At 43.1% G+C, this 27,018-nt stretch overlaps 1 protein-coding gene across 7 annotated transcripts in view; it reads right to left on the minus strand.

Annotated features, from left to right (window-relative positions):
* The window catches only part of inpp4b (inositol polyphosphate-4-phosphatase type II B), a 73,890-nt gene that overhangs the window by 46,205 nt on the left and 667 nt on the right, over positions 1-27,018 (minus strand). For 3 of the 7 annotated variants that reach the window (XM_085911540.1, XM_085911538.1, XM_085911536.1), the window contains exons 2-7: positions 26,539-26,622; positions 26,257-26,343; positions 15,135-15,403; positions 10,801-10,845; positions 8,544-8,662; positions 3,879-3,995 (exon numbers count right to left, since the gene is read on the minus strand). In XM_085911540.1, the coding sequence (XP_085767666.1) occupies positions 3,879-3,995; positions 8,544-8,662; positions 10,801-10,845; positions 15,135-15,222 (369 nt within the window). In that variant the 5' untranslated portion in view covers positions 15,223-15,403; positions 26,257-26,343; positions 26,539-26,622. Of the gene's footprint in view, positions 1-3,878; positions 3,996-5,423; positions 5,940-8,543; positions 8,663-10,800; positions 10,846-15,134; positions 15,404-26,256; positions 26,344-26,538; positions 26,623-27,018 lie in introns of those variants that run through there. The other 4 variants (XM_085911537.1, XM_085911539.1, XM_085911541.1 and 1 more) reach the window with 4 other exon arrangements.

The raw sequence follows: 27,018 nt of genomic DNA on the forward strand, positions 1-27,018 counted from the left end.
TCCGGCGATATTGCGTCACTATAAAAGACGACTTTCCGTCAAGGTGGTCATTGAGGGGCAGGAACGTAAACTGACGAGTCGCCGAAAGGCACAATCGAGTGGTTGGTCCTGGCTTTTGCTGTCGCCATGCTGATCACAGCCGGTGTGAGTCGTACGATTAAAAGGGAATTAGATTGCAACGTCTGTAAAAACTGCCCTGAAAAAAGAAATCTGAATTTTTCGTAGCATATAATTAGAATGTGTTAAACGACGGAGGGATGTAAATTGAGATGTTTTGGGCTACGGAATGAATTCAACTTGTAACATGTAACCGGCACAAAGTTGCTGACAGCTGGCATCTTCTTGAATTTGTGTGATTAGCTATGGAAAATACGCGCGCACGTCAGAACAAACGGCCTCGGCACTTTCCGCTCGTCTCTCAAAGGAAAGGATTAAACTGCAGAAAGCCACAGGAAGCTGAGCAGAAAGGGGGATTTTCCTCAACCGCATTTCTTTCTTTATAAAAAAAAATTATATCATAAGAATATTAGGGGGGGGTTACTTTTCAAGAGAAAGCGATTACAGTCACCCCGAGCGTCTAATTCAGCCATGAGCCACTAATTCATTTGGTTGGTAATCTCCTTCAGCGGGGGCGGGGCTTTTGGATAGTTGATTAAGTTTATTTATTTATTTATTTATTTATTTATTTATTGTGTGGACATTTTAATGTCTTCAGGGGTCGGGTCCAGGTCAATAAATAGTTAAGCCCCTCCCCCCTGGCGTGATACACAAGCCTCCTGCCACACCGACATTCATCTAAGAACAAGGCGCCGTCCGTCGGTGCCAAAAAGTGTCAAGCCGCCGCCGCCGCCCTTTCTCACGTCAGCGTTATTGACAGGCCGGGATTAACCGACGCTGCGATTTCCATACTTCAGCAGTTTATAATTGGGAACTCCGGAGCAGCGGTGGCCCGATCAAACGGATTCGCTACTCTCGCCCTGAAAACAAGGCAGAGGAAGACGTGAAGACTCACATCTATCACTTACAAGGCTAACACGCCTCTTGAGAGATTCTGTTTTCGTGGATGTTTATTTACTCAGAAAAAAAAATAATAATAATAATATAATAATGTAAGCATAATTGGACAGGAAATTTTGACTTGGCAAGATATCGTGTTCATGTTACTGTTGTGAAGTTTGCAACTACCTTGTAACATTTTTGCTTATGTGGCGGAAACGACATGATACACAAGTAGAATTTTTTTTTCCTCTACACAAGTATCTGTACTTCAAGGTGAGGCTATTCTTCCACTTCTGTCGCCGCACGGCAACCGAGTCGGAGAGCTCGGGCTGCACCCGAAAGGTCGGTCGGTGCCTGCTCGAGCCCCTCCCGAGTCGCAAAAAAAAAAAAAGCAAAACTTGATGGAAAGCGCCGCGGTTCTGCATGGATGACGCTCTTGACAAGAGTGAGAGCAGCGAGAGAGAAATGGCCCCCAAAGCTCGGCGGCGTGAAATATAGGGATTATTTTAAAATGACGGGGCTAAGGGAAAAAAGAAATCTATCCAGTGGTGCGAGAGCCAGGTGTTTAAGAGTCGGGGATCTCAACAGTACTTTTGGGGAAGTTGTTGAAAGAACCGTGGTTACCTTGAATTGGGTTTAGTTCTACTGAGCAAGGTGGCCTTCATCGTGAATTTTTGTGAAAGAATAACGGAACTCATTTGTATAGTCGTATTTATTTATATATTTATGTACTATGTATTTATTTTTATTTTATTTTCAATCATTAAACATGTGATATTTCATATTATATTTACAATATTATAATATATACATTATATCGATACAATATTTTTTTTTTTAATTAGAGTCGTATTTATTTATGTACTATGTATGTATTTTTCATTTCATTTTCAATAAAACATGTGATATTTCATATTTACAATATTATATATATATATATATATATATATATATATATATATATATATATATATATATAATAATATATAATATTGATACAATATTTATAACAAATAAAGTATTCATAATAACAATAAAGTCAATTCTGACTTCCGCTAGCAGTTATTATAAGCCTCGTTTTGGAAGGATGAATTGTCATCGGACCTCCCGGCACTAACCTGCGAGAAAGCTGAGCGCAGGAAATAAGAAAACGAGCGCGTCCGCAAACGTCGAGTCATTTAGCCTGCCGCTAAATGTAGGAGAGCCTCCGGTGGGGACTGACAAGGGCGGATAAGACGTGCACTCAGGAAGGAGGTGGAGAAACAACGGAGGCTCGATGCGGCGCCGAGCTCACGCGGGTGTTGTTGCGCATGAATATTCAATGGCACCTAAGAATACACCATTGTGCTCTTGTTATGAAGCCAACTTCTGCAAAAGGAGGAGGGGAGCTATCTGCTACTAGTGCGCACGCTAATATAATCATTGCGGTAGACAGGTAAACAACTGGGCACGTCAAGAAACAGCAGATGGCTGGACGGAACGCAGACAATATGCTTGGCACTTGGTAGATGTACTTTTTTTTTATTTTAATACTTGCCACAAATTCCGCCACGGTTATTCGACAGGAGCATATTTTAACGCTCTGTTGGCCATTTTGTTTTGCTTATCTCGGAATGAAAAAATGGACACGCTCCGGCACGAGTACTCGCTCGGATGGGTATGTGGATTTTTTTTTTTTTTTAAATATATATAAACCTACGAGGCATGGCAAGCATAGCTCCATCTGCTTGTAATATAAAATACATGTGCACAAGTTGCCATTTTTTCGTTTCAGACTACGGTTGCAAAAAAAAAAAAAAAAATGTGTTCCATGAGGCCTAACGGTGATTCATTCCGCTTTGCGGTCCTCTAATGGAGTCCTTACTCACCATAAAGCTTATGAATGTTTCATTGTGACTTATGGCAAATTAAGATTTTGGCGCCTGGGGATGGACGGAGATGCTCCATTTTTATCGGGAACGCTGGTAACATCTGTCGGAAAACGTGCGAATACCAAGTCCCGGACCGGCCCCTAGAAGGATTTCCACTCTTGTACTTTTTGACATTGCCACTGACGTGTCCTCCGGGGGAAGGCGCATCCTTTTCAAAAAGCAAGGCAAGAGGTCTCAAAGTGACTCGTATGAATTATGGAAGTCATGACTCGCGACCTTTTTAAACCTTTGAATCTGTCGGATGCATTGCGACGTGATGCGATTGGACGCAAGAAAAAAAAAAAAAACATGTAAGCGCTATTGTTTTCAATGTCCTGTCATCTTACATCATACATTGGAAACAAAGAAGTGGGGGCTACAATACTGTGCATATCAAAAGTCGACACAGCCCTGTCTGTCAAATTGAATAGGAAAACTTTTTATACCATTAATATCCCCAATAATATGTATCCTCAGTTCAAAGAGGGGAGATAACCGAGATAATGTGGTTGCATAAGTGTGCATACCCCTACTCAAATTGAAAGAGACAAAACTTTTTATACCATTACTGTGAGCAATAATATGGATCCTCAGTTCAAAGAGGGGAGATAACAGAGATAATGTGGTTGCATAAGTGTGCACACCCACTTAGAATTGGGGATTTGGCGGTGTTGGAAATGAACCATTCACATTCCAACTCACATGAATAGAAGACAATGCCTTGATTGAGAAAATATCTTTTGGATAACATTGCTCCACTTACCTGTACATTCACTCCATCACAAGATGATGACAGAATATTGCATGTATTCATTAATTATAGTTTGGATCATCATGTAATCATCACCCCAGCCTCCAGACACATGAATAAAAATGCTACCATCCCTTTATTTTCCCCCGCTTGTTCTGCTGCCCCACTTCATCACTTTCAACTCTGCCAGCCAATAACAAACATAAGAGTTTACTTACGGCTTCCTGGCACTTGTCTTTTACATCATACACTGTCAGCTTGACGAACGTTTCTGGGGTGGCGGGACAGTCCGAGGGGAAGGTCACCCCGGTTAAAAAGCACGGGTCCTTGTTTGCCTGTCACAACAAAAACACAACGTGGGTGACAATTCCGCGTGCGTAACGGCGCGCGCCCGCCCGCCCCCTCGAGCGCAACATGCTAATGAACAGGCAGGAAGCCAAACGGGAGCCACACAACAGGCGCGAGCCTTTTGGCAGGAGGAGCGAGCCAACAGCTGGGATCAGTCGTTCCTCAACAGAAGGAGATAGAGTCGTTCCCGGGGGGGGGGGGGCCTCCGAGGGGCGCTGGCATGGAGGCCAGGAAGCAAAATGTTGACAAGTACATTGCTACGCCGGAGCCAAAGCATCCACGGAGTTTGGTCTTTAAACGCACCGCGGGGCTCAAACACTGGACATCATCTCCTTGACAGCTGTTTGGAAATTAATGTGTGTGTGTGTGTGTGTGTGTGTGTGTGTGTGTGTGTGTGTGTGTGTGTGTGTGTGTGTGTGTGTGTGTGTGTGTGTGTGTGTGTGTGTGTGTGTTAATTTTGGAACACTCCGCCAAATAGAATATTTTAAAACTGGTGTTTAAAAAAAATAAAAAAAAAACAACAACAACAACTCCTGGACCAGCGCCGATATCACTTGCAACAGATCTTCTTTTTCTAACACTTGGTTAGCCATTCGTGGCTAATCTGACTATTCTAATCATGGAAATGAACAGAAAGATTTGTGATGAGGAATAAATCATCCATACCACACACACAGACAAATGAACATTTATAAGCAAAAATAAAACTGCTGTGCCAGTGTGGATTTGAATTACAGCAGGAAGTGAAGGCGTTTTTTTTCTGGTTTAGCCATTTTGAATCTATTTGACTAATTCAAAGCACTTTAGTGTTTACATTTGAGCTTCCTCTTCCTCCTCTGCCGGGCGTCTCCGGCCGGCGATCCTCTCGGGATGTTTCTTCACTAATGACTCACATTTAAACAAATACGTAGAAAGTCTGGTCACACCCTTGAATGTAAAAAATAAAATAAATCCAAAAGTTGGCTGACACGGACAAGATGGTGTGCCGTCGGGACGTAACACCAAGTGTGTGTCGCTACTTGACCTTGCGGCGAGCGCTTGGCTCGACACCTTCGCGTTTGGAAGCCGTTCAACTGTTTGTCGTCGTACATCAACAACGGCGAGCAGCAGCCGAGGCCCGCCTTGACATTTATGTGAACATTTCCATTTATTTGCGCAATCCCGCTCGGATGGCGCGAGAGGTGACGTTCAAATACTTTCGGACAACTTTTAATGGATTCATTCGTGGCCTCGGGAGCCCGAGCAAATTTTTTACGGAAATTGATTCACTAGCTTTCGTGCGTGTTATTAATGATAGCCGCCACATTGCACAATAGATAGGCACAGTAGAAATTGGCAACTCTTAGCACAATAACACATACACACACACACGCAGTCAGAATCTGGCACCCTCAATAGATCTCATTCAAGCTTACCAGCATGCTTGGTAGATTCGGCCGGGTGAGACTCCTTAGTGGTGCTGATGGACTGAGATGAGCTCAAGTGCTAACTCCGACAGACGCACACACAAACACTAACATACACACACGCGTACTCGATGCTTTTTGGCCATTTAAGGTCAGAGACCTCTGCGGAATGGCCAATTTGGGCTATTTAGAGTGTGTGTGTGTGTGTGTGTGTGTGTGTATATGTTTGTGTGTGTGTGTGTGTGTGTGTGTGTGTGTGTGTGTGTGTGTGTGTGTTCGATAATTATGAGGCCAAGGGAGGGACTAAAACGGTTACGCACGCGCAATATATACAAGAGAGAGGGCAAGGCATGAAAGGCCATTTTATCTCCTGGCCTGATGTCAAATCTTTTCCCCTTTCCTGGGGTGTGCAAATGTGATTTTCCCGCAGACGTATTAGCGGGCTCGCTGGCAGCACTTGCCGACGCTAATGCATTCTCGGTTATGCAATGCGGCCAGCGAAGAGGGTGTGCGTGTGTGCGCGTGTAAAATGCAGGAAATTGATGCAAATGTGCAAAAAGCTAACAAGGGTGAGTACAAGCGGATCAAATAGAAATGTTACACTTTGGGGCTGGTGAGCACTTTGACATTTGAGATATATTACATTTCCATTACAAAGTGCTTCAGAGAAAACACCGACACGGGGACGTGATTTGTATGAACGAAAACCGACTTCTGATTTTACATAATTTAAGAAAAAAACGGTAAAATAGGAAATAAAACTTGTGTTTGTAAACGCCACCTGACTCATCAGTACGGCACTAATATTTGTCATTCTAATCAAAGAATAGTCGTGATGTGGGCATTTTCGCCACAGTGACTTCAGACTTACTTGAAAGTTGAAGTTGCACATAACTTAGTGTAACTGAACCCCCTTTAAACAGCTGCAACAAAAGAACATTCATGCCCCCCTCCCAACGAAGTGGATTAAATCCTGTTAGGTTCTCATTTGACCGACCCCAACCTGGTGATAAATAGATAAGACACCTGGCACGTTCCATCATTGATCTTCCAAATGAAAGCTTCACATCACGCAGCGAGCAGGCCGCACAATACATCGATCGCGCCCCAGCCGGTCGTTTGTTCGTGTGTGGCGGCAAAACAGAAAGCAGCTGCTGGGAGCAGACACGCTGGGAATGTCGCACGCACACACGCGGACACGCACGGCGGCGTTTGGCCTCGCTTGCGCTCGTAAAAATCCGCCGCCTCATAAGTTAGATGGCGATATAAGCAGTGGGGGGTTAAAGTGGAAAATAATTAGTGCAGCCACTTGTTGCTCGGCGGATTTAGTGGGGCAAGACTGACAGAGACAAGATGAGGAGGCGAGTTTAGCTGGGGTTGTTAATGGAAATCTGACAAGTCGCTTCCACTTGGTTTTGGAAAATTGTCGATGGGGACAATACATCAAGTAGACATCACTCCAAAATTACTCCGAGAGGATTATGAGGCATGTATATTTTATACATATGTTTGAATTCATATATATATATATATTTCAGTGCTTTTTAGCATTTAGTATTTTTTTCGCATTATTTAGCATTTTAGTTCTATTTTTTTTTTCTTTTAGTCATCTATAATAAAGTTGAGATGAGAACTTTGTATGCGCTGAAAAAATGATTACAGTACAATAATCAAGATGATTTTATGATTTGCTAGCTATACACCATAGGTGTCAAACCTAAGGCCCGAGGGCCAGATGCGGCCCACCGCATCATTGAGGGGTTAGATCACCAAAAATGATTCCCGGGCGCGGCTCCACTGCTGCCCACTGCTCCCCTCTCCCTCAGGGGATGGATCAAAATCACACGGGGATGGGTTAAATGCAGAGGACTAATTTCGCCACACCCAGTTGTGTGTGTGACAATCATTAATCGACTTTAACTTAATTTTATCTGGGCCACAAAGACACTTCACTTTCTCTCAAACCGATTAGTGGACTGGTAGACTGGACTACCTTTGAGGTTGTTGTCCAAGTTCAACTAGTATCCCAAATTGGGGAAAAAAAAAAAAAAAGAAAGAAAAACAGTGTCATCTACTGGACCTAATGGGACACTGCTTCTAAAACAAGTTGTGTTGACTCTCCTGACCAAACAAGCTCGGCTCCATCCTAACAACACTCGGACCAAAGTCTCAAAAAGGGACTCAACACGCTACTAATGTTGCCTTCGAAAACACGCAACGTGTCGTGGCATTTGATTGAAAGGATGAGTGGACCTACCCTGCCTGGAAATCCAAAACAGTCCATACTGAATGCAAGTTCTCCACACTAAGCAGCCATGAAGTCCAAACGGCACTGAGACGAGTGTCTGCAGAGTGAGCACTCAGTATCCTACCACATCCTGTCTTTCCAGCACAGGCACACACACACACGATTCCTTGACAGGAGAGAGAGTGGTGGGGAGGAACAGCCGTAACGCAGCTTTGAATGAGACGGTTGTTTTAGTGGATTAGCGGGAACATAATTCCAGTCTATGAGTCGATTTTTTTTTTCTTCCCTGTATGCGTGTGTGTGTGTGTGTGTGTGTGTGTGTGTGTGTGTGTGTGTGTGTGTGTGTGTGTGTGTGTGTGTGTGTGTGTGTGTGTGTGTGCGTGTGTGTGTAAAAGGGAGTGTGTGTTTCTCGAGTGGGGCAGCTGCTACCCAGTGTAGACAGGCTGTCGAGCTCACCGAGGATAAAAAGAAGCAGGGTTGAATTCAAGTGGACAATGCAATGTAGTGGAACGCAATTTTGAAGTCCAAAACGGCTGCGTTGAGGCCTCTAAGGCCAAAACATTTAGAGATAGCAAATTGGATATTATTGTAATACACATCACATTTATTGTATTTGTTGTCAAATATACTTACATATTAAATTGCAATCACAATATTGAGGGGGGGGGGGGAAAAATAATTCTGTCCTGTCCTGCCTAAATTTATTCCCCGCTAGTTGTGTGAACATCTTGACAACACTGCCTGGGTCTATTTTTCTGTTCGATTTTATTTGCTATTGGTCACGTTCACTTTCACACACTGTATAATTTAACATTCGTGTCCTGTCCTTCAAGAACTGGAAACACCAAGACAATACCGGCAACAAAAATGAGCATCTTTACCTCAACTACCTCGGTGCAGGCGTGGGAGACCAGGCGATCCTTATGAGGGTCCACCACAGCCACGTGGATCACCGCGTTGGGCGTCTCGTCTCGACCTAAAGTCACCAGGTCGTTGCACGCTACACATGGGCAGAGACACAGAGTTGTCTTAGTACAAAAGTTACAGTATCTCTGTAAAAAATAATAATAATAATAAATGGTCTCAAAAACTTTTTCTGAAAAAATAAAACGTGTGCTCTTTGGAGATATACGAGATATTAGGCCAATATGGTTTACAGAGCAATATAGTTTACTTTTCAGTGTGGGCTCAATACTTGTTTGTACAAAACACAGTCGGGAGAATAGTCATAAAATGGAATTGCATCAGAGGCTGATGACCAACAGGAGCGCCCAGGCAGTGAAGTAATAAGTGTATTAGGTTGTCCCTCATCCCTGTCGGCCTTTCATTTCAAGGTACAAGAAATGAAATGGCGCTGCTGGTGAGCTGAAGGACAACCAACCGGCTGATGCCATCATGACCAAAATGGTGCAATGACGAATGAATTAAGAAGTATTGTGAAACCTTAACCGAGAACAGAAGTTGAAGTACGGGACTATGTATATTACAAATCCACAATTTATTTACAAAAATTAGTTATAAAAAACGATTTATTTAGTCTTTAACATTTTTAGTACTTTTCTCCAAAAATCTTACAAATCCACAAAAAAATTAAAGAAAAATATATATATTTTTTTTTATTGAGGGGAAAAAAAAAATACACAGAAATATATACCGACTGGCTAATGTGACCTTTGACATTCCATCACCTTGTCACTCGCTGATCATAAACCAATCAGGGTTTTGTTGTGCTCTGAAGGGATGCTAATTGCTAATCGTAAGATTCATTTAACACTGTGGAAAAGTGCTATTTAATCCACCTAACCTAAAGATGCTTGGACTGTTTAAAAAGATGTTGAACCGCTCCTAAAACTGCCCATCTTATGATGATTTTCGGACAAAATCTTATGCTGTGAATGCTACCACAGGAAATGCCAAGCCCAGGCCTGAAAGGACCGAAAAAAAACGAGACGTATATAATATATGATGACGGGAGACTGCACTTTGATGTGAAAGTGGATTACAGGCTGCTTTTTAGGGCGTGGCGACACACTGGCACATTGTGTACTGGACATACAAGTGCTGTGCAAGAAAATGTACGCATTATCTTGCTTAATCGGGTCATTGTGATTTAATCAAAGTCACAAAGCAGTCTGCACAAATAAACGGGTGAAGGATTTGGCAAATTATTTCTCCGAGAGTTAATTAGAGTGAGGAGTTAACCAACCTTGAGGCCAATCAATGCATCTATTGATAGCGATATACTATGTAATTGTTTAATGTTGCTGTTGTTTGGAAGGTAGGAGATTGCATCTCACAACACTATGGCACAAAGACTAAGAATGACTCACTGAAAAAAATATTATAATATAAATATAAATAAAAAAAGAATTCTTTCTAATTACAATCATTTGCTTTGATTCGACTCAAAAAAAAAGATTCAAATAAAGTTTGACCAGACATCTGTGCATTGTCCCTATCAATTAAATACATAAATGAATAAATAAAAAATCTGTGAGGAATATACGCGGTAGAATCCTGAGAGTATGAAGTAAACAAACAACATTCTTCATCTCAGATTTTTGTTACGGACTGTCTAACTCCCGACATCTCCGGTGGAATAAAAAATGAATGGGAGCATCAGCAAGCACAAAACAAAGTTCCAAGACGGCCTCTCATCGTTATGTCAACAGTGTTCTCTTTGCCTTGTTTGTGTTTGTGGCACAAGCTCCAAAGGCCTTGGCGCTTTAATGATCAAAGTCAAAAAAACAGAAAAAGGCCAGATTCAATGTGACCAATTTAGAAATTCAATTCAGCCCCATTTCTAGGGGTCTATCAAGGATTTTTTTTTTTCAGTTGCTTAAAAGACATTTGAGACTTATTGACCTGGCAGTAAAATACAAAATGAATCCATCAACTTCACAAGGTTAAAATCATATCTATTAGGAATAGACCAATGAAAAAGTCAAATGATTAAATACTTCAAAAGATTGCATTGTAGAAACTATGGCTGTAAAAATTATTTGATCAATTTCAATATTTATATAAATATGTGAAAAACGATGTCAACACAATTTGATCCAAGAAAAATGGGCCTATTTTTTTTTAATCCATTGAAGCAACCTTGATAAAAAAAATAAAATAAAAAAAAGTGCTTACCAAGACTAAACTCTACCCGAGGCATCTTGGGAGAGCAAGAAACACCTGAAAAGGAAGAAAATACAACGTTTAAGAAGCAAAAAAAAACAAACAAACAAAAAACCCAAACATTTTTTAATAGCCGCTCAGCAGAGAAAAAAAAAAATACATCGGCGAGAATGCTTAAAAAAAAAAAAGAAAAAAAAAATTCAGTTTCAAGTGACAATCCCTCTCGTGGGTCTGACATCTGGCAGCATCTTAGCCCTTCTAGCTTGAAGGGTTCTCTGCTGCCGCAGCTCAATGTGTCATCGAAGCTTATCAAAGTTTCATCAGCGCCGGCGCGAACGTGACAAACGGCGGCCCACGCCGCATCCCGAGCAACTGAAAAGCTGAGAGTCGACCGAAAGAAAATATAAAAGTTTATATGGTAAGATAATTGGCCTGTCTGTGTCACTCAGTGCCTGTGTTCACCTAAATATTGCAAAGTGGCTCTGTCACCTAAAAGGCATGTTATGTTTTGATAAAAAAATTTTAAAAAATGATAAAAAAATGCAGAGCAGTTCTTCGCAAAAATAAAATGAACAAAAACTGTACTTTGGTAAAAATCAGAATCTCCGCGGTCCATTAGCAAAGCCGATGAGGCACGGCGAGGCCGATTGTGTCCGAGCACGTCCCGTAAGTGGATTTTTGCCATTTTCCATCCAGCGCAGATGTTTCCTCTGTCGGTTTGTGTGCCCAACTGTGAACGTGATGAATGAGATAGAGCGGCGGTGACGGATGAGTGGCGCGGTCCCGCAGCTATCACCGCAACGGGAGCCCCCAAGGACAATGGATAACTAGAAAGCCTCGCACTGACACTCACCCAGATTGCAACATGTTTGCATAATCTACAATGAATGGCCACATCAATCATTTGTGGCCCGATACACGACTACTACGCTATCTGTAATGACACGTTTTGGGTCGGCTTAAAATATTGCAGACGCAAAATGAAGGGAAGTCCTTTGCGAAAACGCGCTTTGGTTTGCTTTCAGGCAATCAGTCAGTCTTATTTTAATCGCAACTTTGAGGAATTTACATAGTTTTATTTGAAACTGTCAATTTGGGGGGGGATTAACTGGTGATTTTGGAGTCTTGTTTTGAACAGGACAATTTGGGAGGTATTTAAGAAGTTCTAAGTGGAATGTCTTGCGGGAGATTTATGCTAGTCCTGCCTGGGCAACTTTTCAGTCTGTAGCATTACTATAATATGATCAACTTTTGGGGCAGTTTTTTTTATTTTTTCAATTTTTGTCTTATTTCAGTCTACATTTTTAAGGATTTCTCCGATTGTCTTATTTGAACCTCATTCACTGTCAGAATCTGATGTCTGTAGTGGTCAATGGCAGTGAATGGGTTAATTGGCTAAACTAGTGCTTGATGTTCCAGCAGCCTTATTCCATTCATTTTCCCCTTTCCATTGCACAATAACACTCCATGCTAAGAATCAACCCGACCAAGCCAATCGCGGGATGCCTAATTACGATAATTAAATCCGTTACAGATCAACAACAATCACAAAGCTAAACGCGGCGCCGATGCGCGGGGAGACAAGTGGCACAGGTGCGGCGCTCACAATCGATATCCGCAGCCATTATGAATATGCTAATGAGGCCGCCGAGGCGGAGGGCGACATGCAGATGCGGCTCCCGCGGGGGCCCCCAAAAGCAAATGAGGTGTGCATCGCCTGCTGCGGTGCACTTTTCATCGTTGGGGGGGGTTGGAGGAAGAACAGCAACATCTATCAAGCCCTGTCTGCAGATGGCACCATAGGCAGTTTGCACATGGGTAAGGGCGATTCATTAAAATTCGGGAAGGAGCGGGTGGATGTCTTGGTCCACTAGTGAGGCACATAGCAGGTGATCATTTAACCTCCTTTCCATTCATTGTAATCTCACTTGGAGCTTTGGCCTTTCGCTTATGGGAGCGTGCGGGGCTGAAGGGCACTGAGTCGCTTTTCATTAGCGTAGAAAGTATGAACTTTGTGCTGTATTCACTTTAATCTATTAATCTAGGCAGTTATCAACATTCAAGATGGTCTTTTTTTTTTTCACTTTTCATGACAAGCGTGGCAGTATTATATTCTGCGGGTGTAAAAGGTGCACTGAAGTGCTGAATACACCTGACTCCGCAAAAAAAAAAAAAAAAAAAAAAGGCAAACTACTTCCGTATACGGTAGGCTCAATAGGAACAACAAGCAATTTCCAAAAAGCTTTGATAAAGCCCTCATCGTGGCTTTAGCATCTTCATGAATACATATTACATGGAAGAGCCCTAGCCTCTGAACAAGCCCTGTTTATATTCCCAATGCTATTTGCTTTGGATTTGGAGATGATATTAATAATTCACGTTTGTGTGTGTGTGTGCGTAGGCGCGTGCACGGATGGCTCTCCGCGGAAGTTTGATGTTGCAGGCATTGGTTCGACTTTTCACCAGACCACAAACATCGCCGCGGGAGAGACGTCTCCCATTTCGATTAATCCGCCGGCGAGTACAAATCCCACAAAACTGTGGATTATTTTACCACGTGCCGAAAGCGCACGAGCCCGCGAGCTGTCGGCTTGTTTGCTTGGAACTCTCGGTAGGTGGCAGCGATGCACAAAATTACGTTTTTAGGTTAACGAGCGAGCTAGCGGTTACGGACGAAAACATCATTGCTAGCTAGCAGTTTTAAGCATTTAATACCGGAGTAGTAACAAATATAAGACCTTGTCACTTTGTTATAGTTAGCTAATCATTTTATGCTGATTTATTAGATACATAAAAGTATTGTCTAAATACAATTGCTATCTACCGTAGCAATTTAGCTAATCAAGCCGTGCAACACAATACCACCATTGATTGTTGCCAACTAAAAACAAAAAAGTGCCAAAGCTTAGGCTAATTCTGCTCTAAATAGCTTCCAGCAAATTAGCATAACATGGTGATAGGCGGTGTGTAAAATTGCCATTGGCTTCCACCCGCTTCCCTGTGCTGTCCCCGTAGAGGAGGAGAAGAAGGTAAACCATGTCACCTTGCCACCGATAATGGGGGCCTGTCAAGGCTGTCTCTCGTGCGCAACATGCTAATTACGCGCTTCCCTTTGCTCTGCTTGGGTAAACAAAAACCAAGGCACAGCGCAGGCACAGTGGGGTGGACCGCTCCACTCCCGAACCTATCACACGTCATCCGCAAATGTGAAAGAGTGAAGGTGCGCTTTCACATATGTGGACTTGAACATGGGGCCGGAGGGCGTAAATGCTAAACGTGCTCGCCGATTTAATTGCGCACGTGTGGGTTAAGAGGAAAAAGGCAAAAATCTTGTTAGCCAGTCATACCGCAGTATTTTACATGTATGTTACTCAGAAAGATGTAAAAAAAAAAAAAAAACAGGGAGGGCTGATGTCAGAATTCATCACTTGAGCAGTTCGAGCAGCACTCGACCATCCAAGGTTTCCTCTAGGCAACCACTTGAGCAAATAGCAGGCCAGCCAAAATGACAAGGCCTGCTCTTTCCCACACTTAAGACTCGTACCGCTTTTTTTGATTTTTGACTCCGACCGCATGGCGGGAACCCCAAATTACAACCGTACTTAAGCAGGCAGCGTGCCATGCCACCGACATGAAGCAGCTTGTTAAACACAACCGACAAAAACGACTCGTTTGGCTCTCTAAGATGACCTGAGCACTTTATCGCTTATCAGAATGAACGGACATTTGCTTGAGGCCGCAAACATGACTTACATTATTTACGACACCGCCTAAGACTTGCTTGGATCGTTTCCGTATCGCCAGACATAAATATGATGGCCCTGAGGAAAGGTTGGATACTATTAGCTACGGAACTTTGTTGATGTGAATTGAGGAGCGTCCTTTAATATGATATTGAAGGGGGGGGGGGGGAGTCTACATTCAAAAACGTTCATGTAAATTGCAATTAACAGCAATCCACAAACGGAGAAATTCCAGGAAACTTTTTAGGCATTTACTGCAAATGTTCATTGTTCTTCTTTTATGATATGCCACTGAGTCGTTCAGTACATTTCTTGTTAACTTTTTGTTTACTCTCCGGGACATCCACTTGTATGTTCTTTCTCTTCGATACACCCACGCACATGCAATCACACACACACACGCAAACACACACACTGACTTTCTGGCATGTGTGTTTAAGGGGTTCGAAAACAATCTCCTGCCGGCGCAAACGTAAACAGATTGGAAAGGGATCAATCGGCAGGGATGCTTAACGGTACGATGATGGCGGAGGACACAGGTGGAAGGCACAGGTGGAGGAGCCAGATGATGGAAAGACGAGGCAATGCGGGAGGTTGGCTCACCGGTCGCATGAGGCAGCTCGTCTCCGGGGCAGCCGCTCAGCTCCTTCAGGTCAACCACGCAGTATCCCGCCTCCTGAGCGCCGTCCATCTGGCCGGCTCCCCCTTCTGATCCTCCACCTCTTCTCCAGCCGCCTCTGCGGAACACCGCCGTCCACTCCAGTTTCCCCCCCCCCCCCCCTCACACCTCCTACTGACGACGCAGTTTGACGGGGAAGCTGCCGTCACGGCGATAGCGATCTGCGACCGTGCTCGAGCAGCATCCGAGATGTCTTTTGGAAGAGAGGGACCAGCCAGGGACCGGTGAAAAGGGGGGGGGGGGGGGGGGGGGAAGTGATGAGGGAGCGAGACTAGGAATGAAAGAAAAAGCAGGACAGAATTGATGTTATGTGCGATACGTTGCTCTATCCATTAATCTCGGGCTGCCTGAGCGCACCTAGACGACAACGCTGTGCCAAAAACACACACGCGCACACACATTCTCCTTTCCTCCTCTCTCCTTACTGAATGCAGACATGTTCCCTCTGATTTCTGTCATCCGTCTGCCTCACTCTAAATCCCACTCCCCCATAACTCTCTAGCGTTTTTTTTTTTTTTTAATCCTAGTCCAAGCATCCAACCACTTAGATAGTTAGCCAAGGGCCTAATCAGTCGGTCAATCAGTCAGTCGTATTCTCATGGATTAAATGTCAATTTTTTGTTTTGTTCGTCAGACAGTTTGCGAGTTAATCTGTCAATTTGCTAGCCAAGTAGCTAGTTAGTTATGCTACGATGTTAGGTAGTTAGCTAGCTATAGAGTCACTCATACAATTTGTTTTGTAAGTTTATTAGCACACTATTTACGACTACTTGCGCAGACACCGCAAGCAGTCATCCTCCTCTTATTATCTTCTTCAACATTCCGCCGATGGTCACGCTACAATGTCTTTGCGTTTGTTATCATGCGCCCGCCAAGGTCACCACGCAACAGAGCCCGCCAAATCGATGCCCGTTTTCAATCACGTTTGTTTTTGTGTGTCTACGTGCACGAGTGTGTTCGATTTAATGAACCGCCGCCTCACGCCGTGATGAAATGTCATATCTTACAATATAGGTCACTTCTGTAAGAAAACAATGGGCTCTTTACACAATCTCCCACATTGAGAAAAAAAATGGCTGGTTTTTTTTTTCTTTTTCAGTTCTACATTATTCCTCATGCAGTGTTTACACAACAGTACGTGCCCAAGCTAGCTATCACAATCGTAACTGTACATAGGGGTTTCTGTGGTCCAGGTCTCGGTTGCTGCTGAATTCCCCAAATGAAGATAAATGGCGGTCGGTACGGAGAGGCTTCTTCCTCGACAGACAGGATGAACACGGCCATCTTCCTCTTAATGGAAACGTCTGTCCATTAACATTCTAATTCGGCTACTTTTCAAGGACACATTTGTTGTCTTATCAAAAGGCTGACGACAAAAGAGGAGGACTGGGGCAAAATCGATAGAAAACCCCGCTGCAGATGGAGACGAGTGCAAGTACATGGCGACGGAGAAAATAAACATGGCCTATTGTGGAAAATGGATTCCTACGTTAAACTCCTCCACAAAGCAATTGAGAACCATTGGAAGCTACACAAAATGCGACACGGTTGCGCTAACGCTACAAGTTCTTTTAGCTTGATTCATAGTGGACTGTGTGTGTGTGTGTGTGTGTGTGTGTGTGTGTGTGTGTGTGTGTCAACTACATTGCTATCGTGACGTAATAATTCTGGTGTTTTGTTTTTTTATTTTCTATTTGAAAGATAACACATTTTTCTTGTCAATGAACTGAATTTGGCCTTGGCAGAGGCAATCCTCTGACTGACATTCCGCTTCCCAGCTCTCATTTACGTCGGTACAGTAACTCCACATAGACCCATTCAGTCCGACTGCATTAACGCTCGACAAACACGCCGACAAGCGCTCCGACAAGCGCTCCGGCCAGATGCGTCAGGCGGACCTTTAGATAAGACGAGCCGAACGTGAACGCGTACGGTTCTCAGGGATCAACGCGGCACTGAGATTTATGGGAAAAGGTCAGACCTCTCGCAGGGAGGAAACGCTTAAGGTCGAAACGCCGGCCGATTCCATCCGGAGCTGCTGTTTGTTTTTCTTTTTTCCGCCGTTATCTGCTGATGCTGCGGGCCGGCAGGAGGCTTTCGCTTGCCGCCGACTACTACTTGGCTATGATAAAACAACAATCCAGAGTCACATGTTAGAAGCTAGTTCAGTGATCAGTCACTTTGTGGCTTTTTCTTTCCTACTAACAGCATGCGATGGAACAAACAGTCAAACTAACTAATTCACTAACCATTCACAGAAAATGATTGGAAAGAGATCTGAATCGTAAACAGACTAAATAACCAACAACCAACCAATAGACTGACCGACCAATTAATTAACCTGACAATAGAGCAGCCAACAAGCTAACTGGCTAACCCAACACCAGATTGTCTGGCCAATGATGAAACTACCAAATTAACGACTTATGACCAATCAAGCTACTGACAAGCTAACTAACCGATTCCTTCTAGATGTCACGAATCAATCATGCCGAATATGCACAACAGATATGAAAAAAGATGCTGTGGGCCTTACAAACTCGCGAACGAATAAACAACCAACATGTCTATTCAGACCTTACGGCGGCGGCGGTGGCAGCTGAAAAACGAGCTTAGAATACGATCTGCACCGTCAAAGCAAAGTTATAGGCTGACACTATGTCAAGGATACATTTTTGTTGCCCCTATTTTATTACTTGCGGGGGTTGCGGGTAGGTGGGGGACTAATCATGCGGCAGTCAATTCTTGAAAGAATCATTGTGTTTCCTCATTATAGCGGTGAACAAAAGAGAGCCGAATACAATCAGAGTCGGCGTGAGATTTAAAAGCAGCGCACAAGAGCTCATGCAAATGTCCTCTTATGTTAATCCAATTTGGCAATCACGGCCAGACCTTTGTAATGACTCGCGACGACAATTTAAGACTGGCAAGTGGCTCCTTCTGGGTTCTGTATGGAAAAACTTCCCAGCGTGCCCGACTTTCATTTCCTGCAGGAAGGGAAGGCGTCAAGATGAGCTGAGGGCAGGTGCGGTTTCCTGTCGGAGAGGTGGCGACGGTGTTGAAATATTCACAAGTAGCAGAGATGACAAGCATCTTCCCGCCTTAAAAAAAAATAAAAAAATGCAGCTTTAAAGTGACTTGTTGTTTGCTAAACAACATGTAGGCTCCCTGCTTGTTGCTGTACTCTCACGAGAATGGCTCCAGCGTACAATACCTCATATAGCGCCTTTGTACAATCCATTATGGAAAAACGTGTACACGATACAAATGAAGTTGCAACTAACCAACTGATTTATCAACCAACAAGGAACTGCAACTGAATGACGAACCACCTCATTCATTGACTCAACCAACTAACAGACTAACTCACATGCAATACAATGAACACATTACTTGCCAAAAATGGAAACAAAAATACAACTAACCGACGGACCAAACAAAAATAACCAACTATTCAACTGATTGACTGATATAATTAACCGATCTATAATGAGAACCAGCCAGCCAATATGACTCAATAACTGACCGACTGAACAACTTATTAACCAACTGACCAACCCAGTACCGTACTGACCGATCGCCAAACAAACAGCCTAACTATCTGACCAACCTACTAACTAACAGATCAACTGAAAGTGAAAGACCAAGATTACCCTGATTAACAAAAGAGCTGGCAAAGCAACACACTAAGCAACTAGCTGACTTACCAACAGACCTACCAAGTAACCGATTAGTTAATTAACCAACCAACTAATTAACTAACAAACCAAGACTGCCTATCAGCATTTTTTTCTGCTTTTACAATGCAAGACTGACCTCCCTGCAGGTAAAGATGAACAGAAATATGGTTGGCTATTGATGTTAAAATATTCACCACTGGCAAAAACAAGTCAAACTATTGTGGTGCTTTAAAGTGATTTCTGAGTTGGCAGACAACATAGACTCCCTGTTTGTAGTTGCTCTCTCGCTTCTGTGCCTTGAGTGTACAGCGCAGTGGAACAAAGGCACTGCGACAAAGAAAAGCATCTCAAAAGGTTTTTACCTTTTTAAAAGCCACCAAAAATTGCGACTTACCTTGTTTATTAGCACCTGAAAACTGGCTCTGGAATTAAAGCGCTTATACCTTGGACTATTGTAAAACGTTTTTTACAGGTCAAGCTCACGAAGCCACCTTAACTGGCCGACTATGTCAATGTCCAACGAACTCAGCGACCAACCTGCTGACCGACGGCCCATTCGAGCAATGTTTCTGCCTGTCATGTGTTTGGCCAACAAACCATTGTAGTTGTGCCATATTGCTGCTCTTCGTGTCAGCGAATGTTTTCCATCCCTAAGCATTAACCTCAAAACCTAAAAATAATCCAGAGAAAAAGTTTCTATATTTCTTCTTTCCACTCTTATTTTCTCCTCTCTCATCTCCCGAGCAAGCCACTGAAGCGGAAACGCCGGCCCATTGTTAGCATGCCGTGCGAGATGCACTACCAGTCCCCTCTTTCTCCTGTCATCGCCGACTCCGTCTTGGAAACCTTTTGGCTCATGCTGATAAAATATTTAAGATCTCCCGTGATTAAAGTGCATCCAGCTCACCTTGGCGGCAAAATCCATTAACCCCGGCGGAATCGATGCTATCGATTCTACCGATAGAGGCAAGGGGAGTGTGGTGTGGAGGGGTCAAAGTACAAGGTGAACAATACAGTGCGGCAACTGGAGGAGGGACAGTCTGCTTTTGAGGTGGCATGAAAAATGAATCGGTCAGGAGCACACAGTGATTTGCATGAAGCATGGCAACACAAAAAAATACAAAATGGCTGCCGGGTGCAAAATATCGTAACACGGCATTTGGACGATTGGCAGCCAATGGCCAGAACTAGGTGGCCTCTGCAATGTGGAGTCCCTCAGGGTTGAGTACTTAGCCCCTTGCCATGTTTATGGCATTGTATGGAGACAGTTAAACCCCTTTCAAACGCTTTTCACCTTGAAATTAGCAGAGTACATTGCGAGAGAAATTAGACGAGGCTTTATGCTAGCAACTAGCCACTTGCCGACGTTTTATGAAAAAAGAATTTCATTCGCCTCGCCTGCGACTTTATTTGAGTCCATCTCTTTGCGCAGTTTCACAACAAGCAGCACAGAGTCGAGCTACGTTAGCAACTTGTGCTAGCTGCACTTTAATCAAGCTTGAGCTGTGCACAAGCACAGCAAAAAACATCTCCAGTAAGAGCTCGGGACCTCATAATTGTCTGCTAAGCAACGACGACACGCCGACCCGAAGCCTTTGAAGATAAAGCGAAGCCATTAAGCTTTACACCGCAGCACCAAATCATTATCAGCTAAATCCCAGCGACAAGGCTAATGGCAGGGGGAAAATGAGTAAAAGATAAGGATGGAGAGCTAATGATAATTATTTTTTCACTCCCAACAACCCGGGAAAAGAATAGCAAATGGACAACAAGGAGATGCTTGTACAAGTAGATCCCTCGGGGGGGGGAATGTATGTAAAACTAATTTTGATTTCCCACGGAAAAAGCATCGCGAAATTACCTTAATAGATGCTACAGACTATGATAGCAACTCGAGGAAATCCTCAAGTTGGGGTGCTTTACAGCAAGTCATCAAACTTTGCCGCCATGCTGCAGCTACACTGAGCAATTAAAGTTTCAAAACGAATTCAATCTCTAGGACGAGGCAATTTTGATGGGCTCCTAGAAACGGCCATAACGAGCCTAAAAACATTCCACAGGGCAGGTTGTCAGGTTCCCAAATTTGAGACCTTCCGATTGAAATTTTCACCCTTCTATACTTGTTACAAAATACAAGTATTACATATTGGAGACTAATATTAAATATTGAAGGCTTATTACATAATTGCATTGCACTGAAAATGACCAGGATCTTTTCGTTTCTTCCGTTTCAGAGCAAACCTCTGGCATCAAAACATCTTTTTATCACCACTGGAGCAGCACAAGCACATTAATGCAAATCCAGACCATCCGTGATAACATTTAAGGGATCACAAAGAGCGTTTAACGTGATCCATTCCTTCCGAATTCTTGTTTCATTCTTCTGACGTGGCATCCGCGGGCAACGCTAAACTGTGTTTCGGTGCGGGAATCCAGATGCTATCGTCATGACGACTGAGTTGAGAGGCTGAGCTTTCTTTCAGGGGGAGGGGGGGGGGGCTCAAGTCATCAAATCACAAGAAGTCCCTGAATGCGTCGCCATCCTCATTGATGAATTGGTCATCAATTGTTGTTGAACTTGATCAATAAAAGCTACCAAGATGGACGTGCGCTGTTCAAGCTAACAGAAATCCGGATGTAAAAGTGTGAAACTATTTTAAATAAGGAGCGATTGGAGCGAATGCTCTGAGGCACCGGCTTAGCTTTCCTTAAGAATTGCTGGCTCTTGAGAAAACAAGCCACACAATCCGGCGTGCAATTACCGTCAGAGTGAGACAAATTCATGATCTGAGGCACTTCAGGGCTCCCGGAGCCTGTGGTCATAACAGATAAAGATATTAAGTGGGGCTCACCTAAGCGGGGTTATGGCACGGCCATGACGGCTGCTCGTGGAATTTCTGATGGATTTTAGGAAATTTCCCAGCAAAGCAACAGAAATAAAATATAAGCTTTGCAATGTGGAGTACTTAGCCCCTTGCCATGTTTATGGCATTGTATTAAAAAAAAAAAAAAAATGGCCTGCTTGTCAAAGGTGAGTAGTTTCGCTTTTTGAAAAAAGAAATACCACATTTTTTTCATGAGGTATTCATAAATTTGTTGAAAAGATGATTGTGGGGAATTTGTCCGCAGAACAAAATCACCCTGAACATTACTTTAATATTTTTCTAACTATAAAATCCTCTAATGATGGGCATCTGCCATCTTTCCTCTTCAATGCCTAAAAGCACTTGTAACGGCGAAGATGAAATGTATTTGGGCTCGTGTGGGCCTAATAGGGATCGTAAATGGACAGCCCGGTGGTGAAAACGACTCGGGAATGACGCGGCCGACGAGTCATTTTCGCCTGATTGAAGAACGCGCCTTTGACGTCGCACCCTGCACTTTATCATCTGCTGCTTGCGCAAATTGCTTGCAAGAGGAAAAAGGGTGAGCTCGATTAAGGAGACACCCCGAAAATTTTGATCCCACCAACGTCCATTCCCCTCATCAAAAAAAAATCAAACAACTTTAAAAAAAAAAACACCAATCCTTGGTGACCATTTCCCCCCCCCAACTCTGATTTGGTCCAGGAAACAGCGGGAGCCATTAGAATCCTATTTCACACTATTAATTATTCACAAAGTCATGTTTAATGTTGTAAATATGCACTTAAGTCCACACACTCGAAAGCACTGTTTAAAATAGTAAACAAGATCATGCTTCAAAAGCAAAGCGGTTTTAATGAAGACAATGTGTCTCGCCTGTTTACTATCAGATTAGGGGAGAAAAAAAACAAAAACAAACTAAAAAAAAAAAATGGTACCATTACCTTTCTAGACATTCTTCCCTGCGGTCCAGAATTGATTTTATATCACCGCCGACACGTCGCCCAGACTAATTTTACTCCGGGATTTAGTGCGTGCTACACTATGGCTCAAATAAATGCTATTTAATCAATAGGGAGGTATAGTGCCATAGTAAAAAACGTGAAGGTTCTTCAAACGCGCCGGGAACTCTAAATCATGTTTCTGTTTGCAGAGTTATTTTTATTGTAAAACAGCACGGGTAGGATTTTCTATTGAGTAGTCTGGAGAGTTTAGAGACCACCTTAAATAGCACCAAAAAGGCTCCATTAAGAGCTTGTTTCCATTTTGATGGCAGAACGTCCTTGTGCTAGTGTTAATGGAGTGGCGGGCTAAAGTGTTTATATAATAAATTAAAAAAAAAAAAAAAAAAAAACACAAGCAGGCTTCTTTTTGTTTTACTACTTAACACCTGCAGGAACTCTGAAACTTGCTTCAATGTGTACTTGATAAAACTCCAAGCAAAGATCAATTGACACCTTGAGTATCCGGTTACTTGAAGAGTGCAGGCGCCGCCGCCGTCGCAGAAGGACAAGCGGTGATGAATGGCCGCGCTGGACTTTTCAAAACAAGGATTCCGACGTGACGATCCATCACTTGGCTTGCGACCTGCGTGGTTGTCAAGTTAAAACCGGTGTGTCGTTTAACCCGGCTCGCGTCCGCCCCTGCCTGCAGATTTTCTCGACAAGAGCTTCGCGACGCAGACCTTAGCGAATATTGAACGGCGGCAATGCAGTTAAACATCCATGAGGTCAACTTTCAAAGCTATATCATGTCACAAAATAACGTAAATAAATATTCGTCATTGTCAATTTACCGTGTGCTCTGAAAACTCACCGCAGTCATTCATGTCAAAACCCCTGGCAACAAAAGCGAGTAGAACCCCAAAGTGAAAACGTCCACATTGGGCCCAATTAGCTATTTTACCTCCATGGTAACTTGCTAGTAAGGTCTCAGGTGTGAATGGGGAGCAGATGTGTGGAATTTGCTATTATTGCTCTTATATTGCTCACTGGAGGTTCTATGAGGCATCTCAGGGGTGTGCTCACTTTTGTTGCAAGCAGTTAAGACATGAATGTCTGCGTCTTCTGAGGGGACGGGAAATATACGAGCTGTACGCTGACGACCTTACACTAGCAAAGTGTCAGTTCCTCGGTGTTATGCAATGAAAAGACAAAATCAAATCGTTACAAACACCTTTGATTCACTGCTTACCCATGTTGATCCACGTTGCTAACCAAAACAGCAGTCTGGTTGTGACCCGGACTGCTGTTTTGGTTATCAACATAGGTAAGTAGTGAATTTCCTTGCCCATCTTCTTCCATGCGTGCCTCTTTATCAGCACAGTCACGTAAACGCATGCCAAACATGATTAAAGACGTACATGTAACGGACTAAATGATTTGTTGTTACGGGAATTTGTTTTTCATTCCAAAATGGCCCGCTCTGACGATATTTGCAAAATAAAGCCTGCGCTCAAGTATAACGCGCCACCTCTGAAGCACAACAGACTCGTTTAAGGCAAGCAGCTGCTTGTTCGGGAAACCAAACAATGAAAGCACACTCGAGTGCCGAGAGCAACGCGCTTGATAAAAGCATCGGTTGGTGACGCCAGAGACTCCATCAACACGACGTAGTGGAGTAATCTTGTTTCAAGTCCAACAACTCTCGCTTGGTATAGCAATGTTGTTTCAAGAACTTTCACAGCTGCCTCGAGTGCTCTCGCCGTAATCGCCTCGCATAGGTTGTCAATAAAACTTTCACGAGAATGACTTTGGATTTTCCACGCAAAAAAAATCAAACCCAAAAAAATTTACTTAGTTGTGTTTTCACCATACCCGACTATTTGTACGCAAGCAATAAAAAAGTCAGTAATAGAAATTCGACTCGATTTTGAAGAACCCACTAGATATGGCAGAGGTCCATTCAGTCTGGTCAGTTGAATAGATGGCGTGTGTATTCATAGCCTGGATATTTACCGTAGAGGCTTCTTTTATACACACACACGTGCTGTGTGTATAGTGCGCACACACAAAAAGTAGGACTATTTTTACTGGCTTGATGTACGACTGCTGCAGCGACTGAAGGGAATTCTTTTTAATGGAAAACTTTGTCGACGGAAAGTATGCGGAAAGAAAAAGAGCGGGGAGGGAGGCCCCTTACCTGCAGCAAGGGAGATTTTTGCTTTCTGAGCCAGAGGAAACGAGGAAAACGACATTACGTGGCCAAGTGGATGTTAGGTAGACTCTGTTAGAGCTCACTTGGGGTTCTCGAAAAACAATTGTGTGAAGTGACTTTAGCGGAACACAAGCTCCCTCTTGTGGTTGGTGACAGAATCACAGAATTAAAAGTCGCGTTTCGAAATGTTCTTGAGGATGTGGAGCGCAACTTTCTGATTAATATTGTGTCATATGAATTATATAGCAAAATTCAACCATTTTTATCTATGTCAAGAGGCGGCCATTTTGCCACTTTCTGTCGACTGAAAATGACATCACAGGTAACGACCAATCACGGCTCACGTTTGCTGAGTTTTTTTCAGATTCTTAACAATCCATTAACTAAAGCTAACTGTTATTCCTGCACAATTGTTATGTTCCACACATCGGCCTGAATTTGACATAGAAAACGCCCGAGCACTTTAATATTTGATTCGCTGTCATTGCATACAGAGCAGCTGATGAGATTTTTAACGGCGGCTGAGCTAATGTTGACAGTGTTATCACACGGGAACGACTTGTCCAGTTTGCACAGAAAGTGACAACGCCACAGGACTTCCTCTTTGCCTTTCGCTCGCACGTTTTCTCGGCAAACAGCAATTTAATTGGGGGAAAGTCATTTTCCAGCTGCTGCGCATTTGACTCCAGACGCGCGTGTACGAGAATGCTAAATAATTCAAAAGTCCAAATGGATCAACCTCGGTGGTCTCGAGACTCGATCCGAAGCCTTTAACAGACCCGACAATAAGACCCGTGTTGGGAGACCTCATTGATCTCGAAAGTTGCGGGAAGACGGATTGAGTAAATTGTGGAGACACGGGGGGGGGGGGGCGTGTAATATCGAGCGGGGGGCAGCTCACTCGGCTTTTCTCAATTAGGCAAGGGATGCTTTGAGCGCTCAAAAGTACAACCCAGTTCACTGCAAGGGATGAGTGAGTCAATTGGCTTTTTCTTTAGCGCTTTTTTTTTGTCAAAGGCGCCAAAACTTCATGTGTGATGATAAACATAGAACTGTAATTTTAAATTATATTTAAAAAAAAATAGTATACACATAAAAATGACAATTACCATTATTTAATTGTTGTTGATTATATAAAAATTTTATCCAACTACATTGTGATGCCGATTTGAATTTAGTTAATGAATTTCCTTATGAATTTGAAAACATTCCAACTATTGTCATTTTTTACATAAATATGTTCAAGACCCGTGTTCCCCACTTCAGTAAGTGTTTGACCTTCAGGGTTGTGTTGTACTTTGCATCTAATGACAAATGTACATCCAGAGAGAAGATACAGTACGTACCCGTCCGATGCGGGACTCATTAGAACGGCGGCAGATTGGTCGTTAAGGCGGCCGCGGTGGCATCGTGGCTGTCTGCAGTGCACGCCGCTGGAGGAGATAAACAAGAAGACATTGATGGAGGAGGGGACATAACAACTAGAAAGGACACCAAATTGTAGAGTGGGAGAAAAAGGCACTATTGTGAGAAAAGTGTCATTTTTACTATATAAAATCAAAAATATATATGCGGCTCATCAGTGATACAGCCAGTGCTGACTTTGCCCTTCCAAATCTACCACTCACCATTTTTTTTTCTTACATCTGTTTTGGGCTTCAAGGTTTGAGAATACGTAGTATTTATCCTGGTGACGTTTCTTTGTGCTGTTGCTAGGAACAAATATCTTGGTTAGTGGAGCAAAAAAACATTTCTAAATATAGAAATCTGGCAAATTGGACCTCCAGTAATTTCATTAAAGAGCTTGCAAATCTTTTTCATGGTTTTATTAAGCTTCTGAGTTTGGATGAATTGATCCCTTTTCTTTGGTTACGCTCGGGAAATTCTGTGCGGTCTTGAAGCAGAATATAAAAAGGAATGGAAGCTTGTTTTCTTTTTGACTTTCTCTTTCCTGCATTCATTTCCTGTGAAAATAACTGCTACATGAGCCACAGCTTGGTGATAGAATCAGTATGAAGTAACGGGCAAAGGCAGAACACAACACAAACAGTCAGTGCGACCCCGTTCGAGTTCCTGCTATCGCACCAATCAAGCACCTAGCTGGATGA

Source organism: Syngnathus leptorhynchus, chromosome 5, assembly GCF_054491065.1.
Source record: "Syngnathus leptorhynchus isolate UIUO chromosome 5, UIUO_Slep, whole genome shotgun sequence".
NCBI lineage: Eukaryota > Metazoa > Chordata > Actinopteri > Syngnathiformes > Syngnathidae > Syngnathus > Syngnathus leptorhynchus.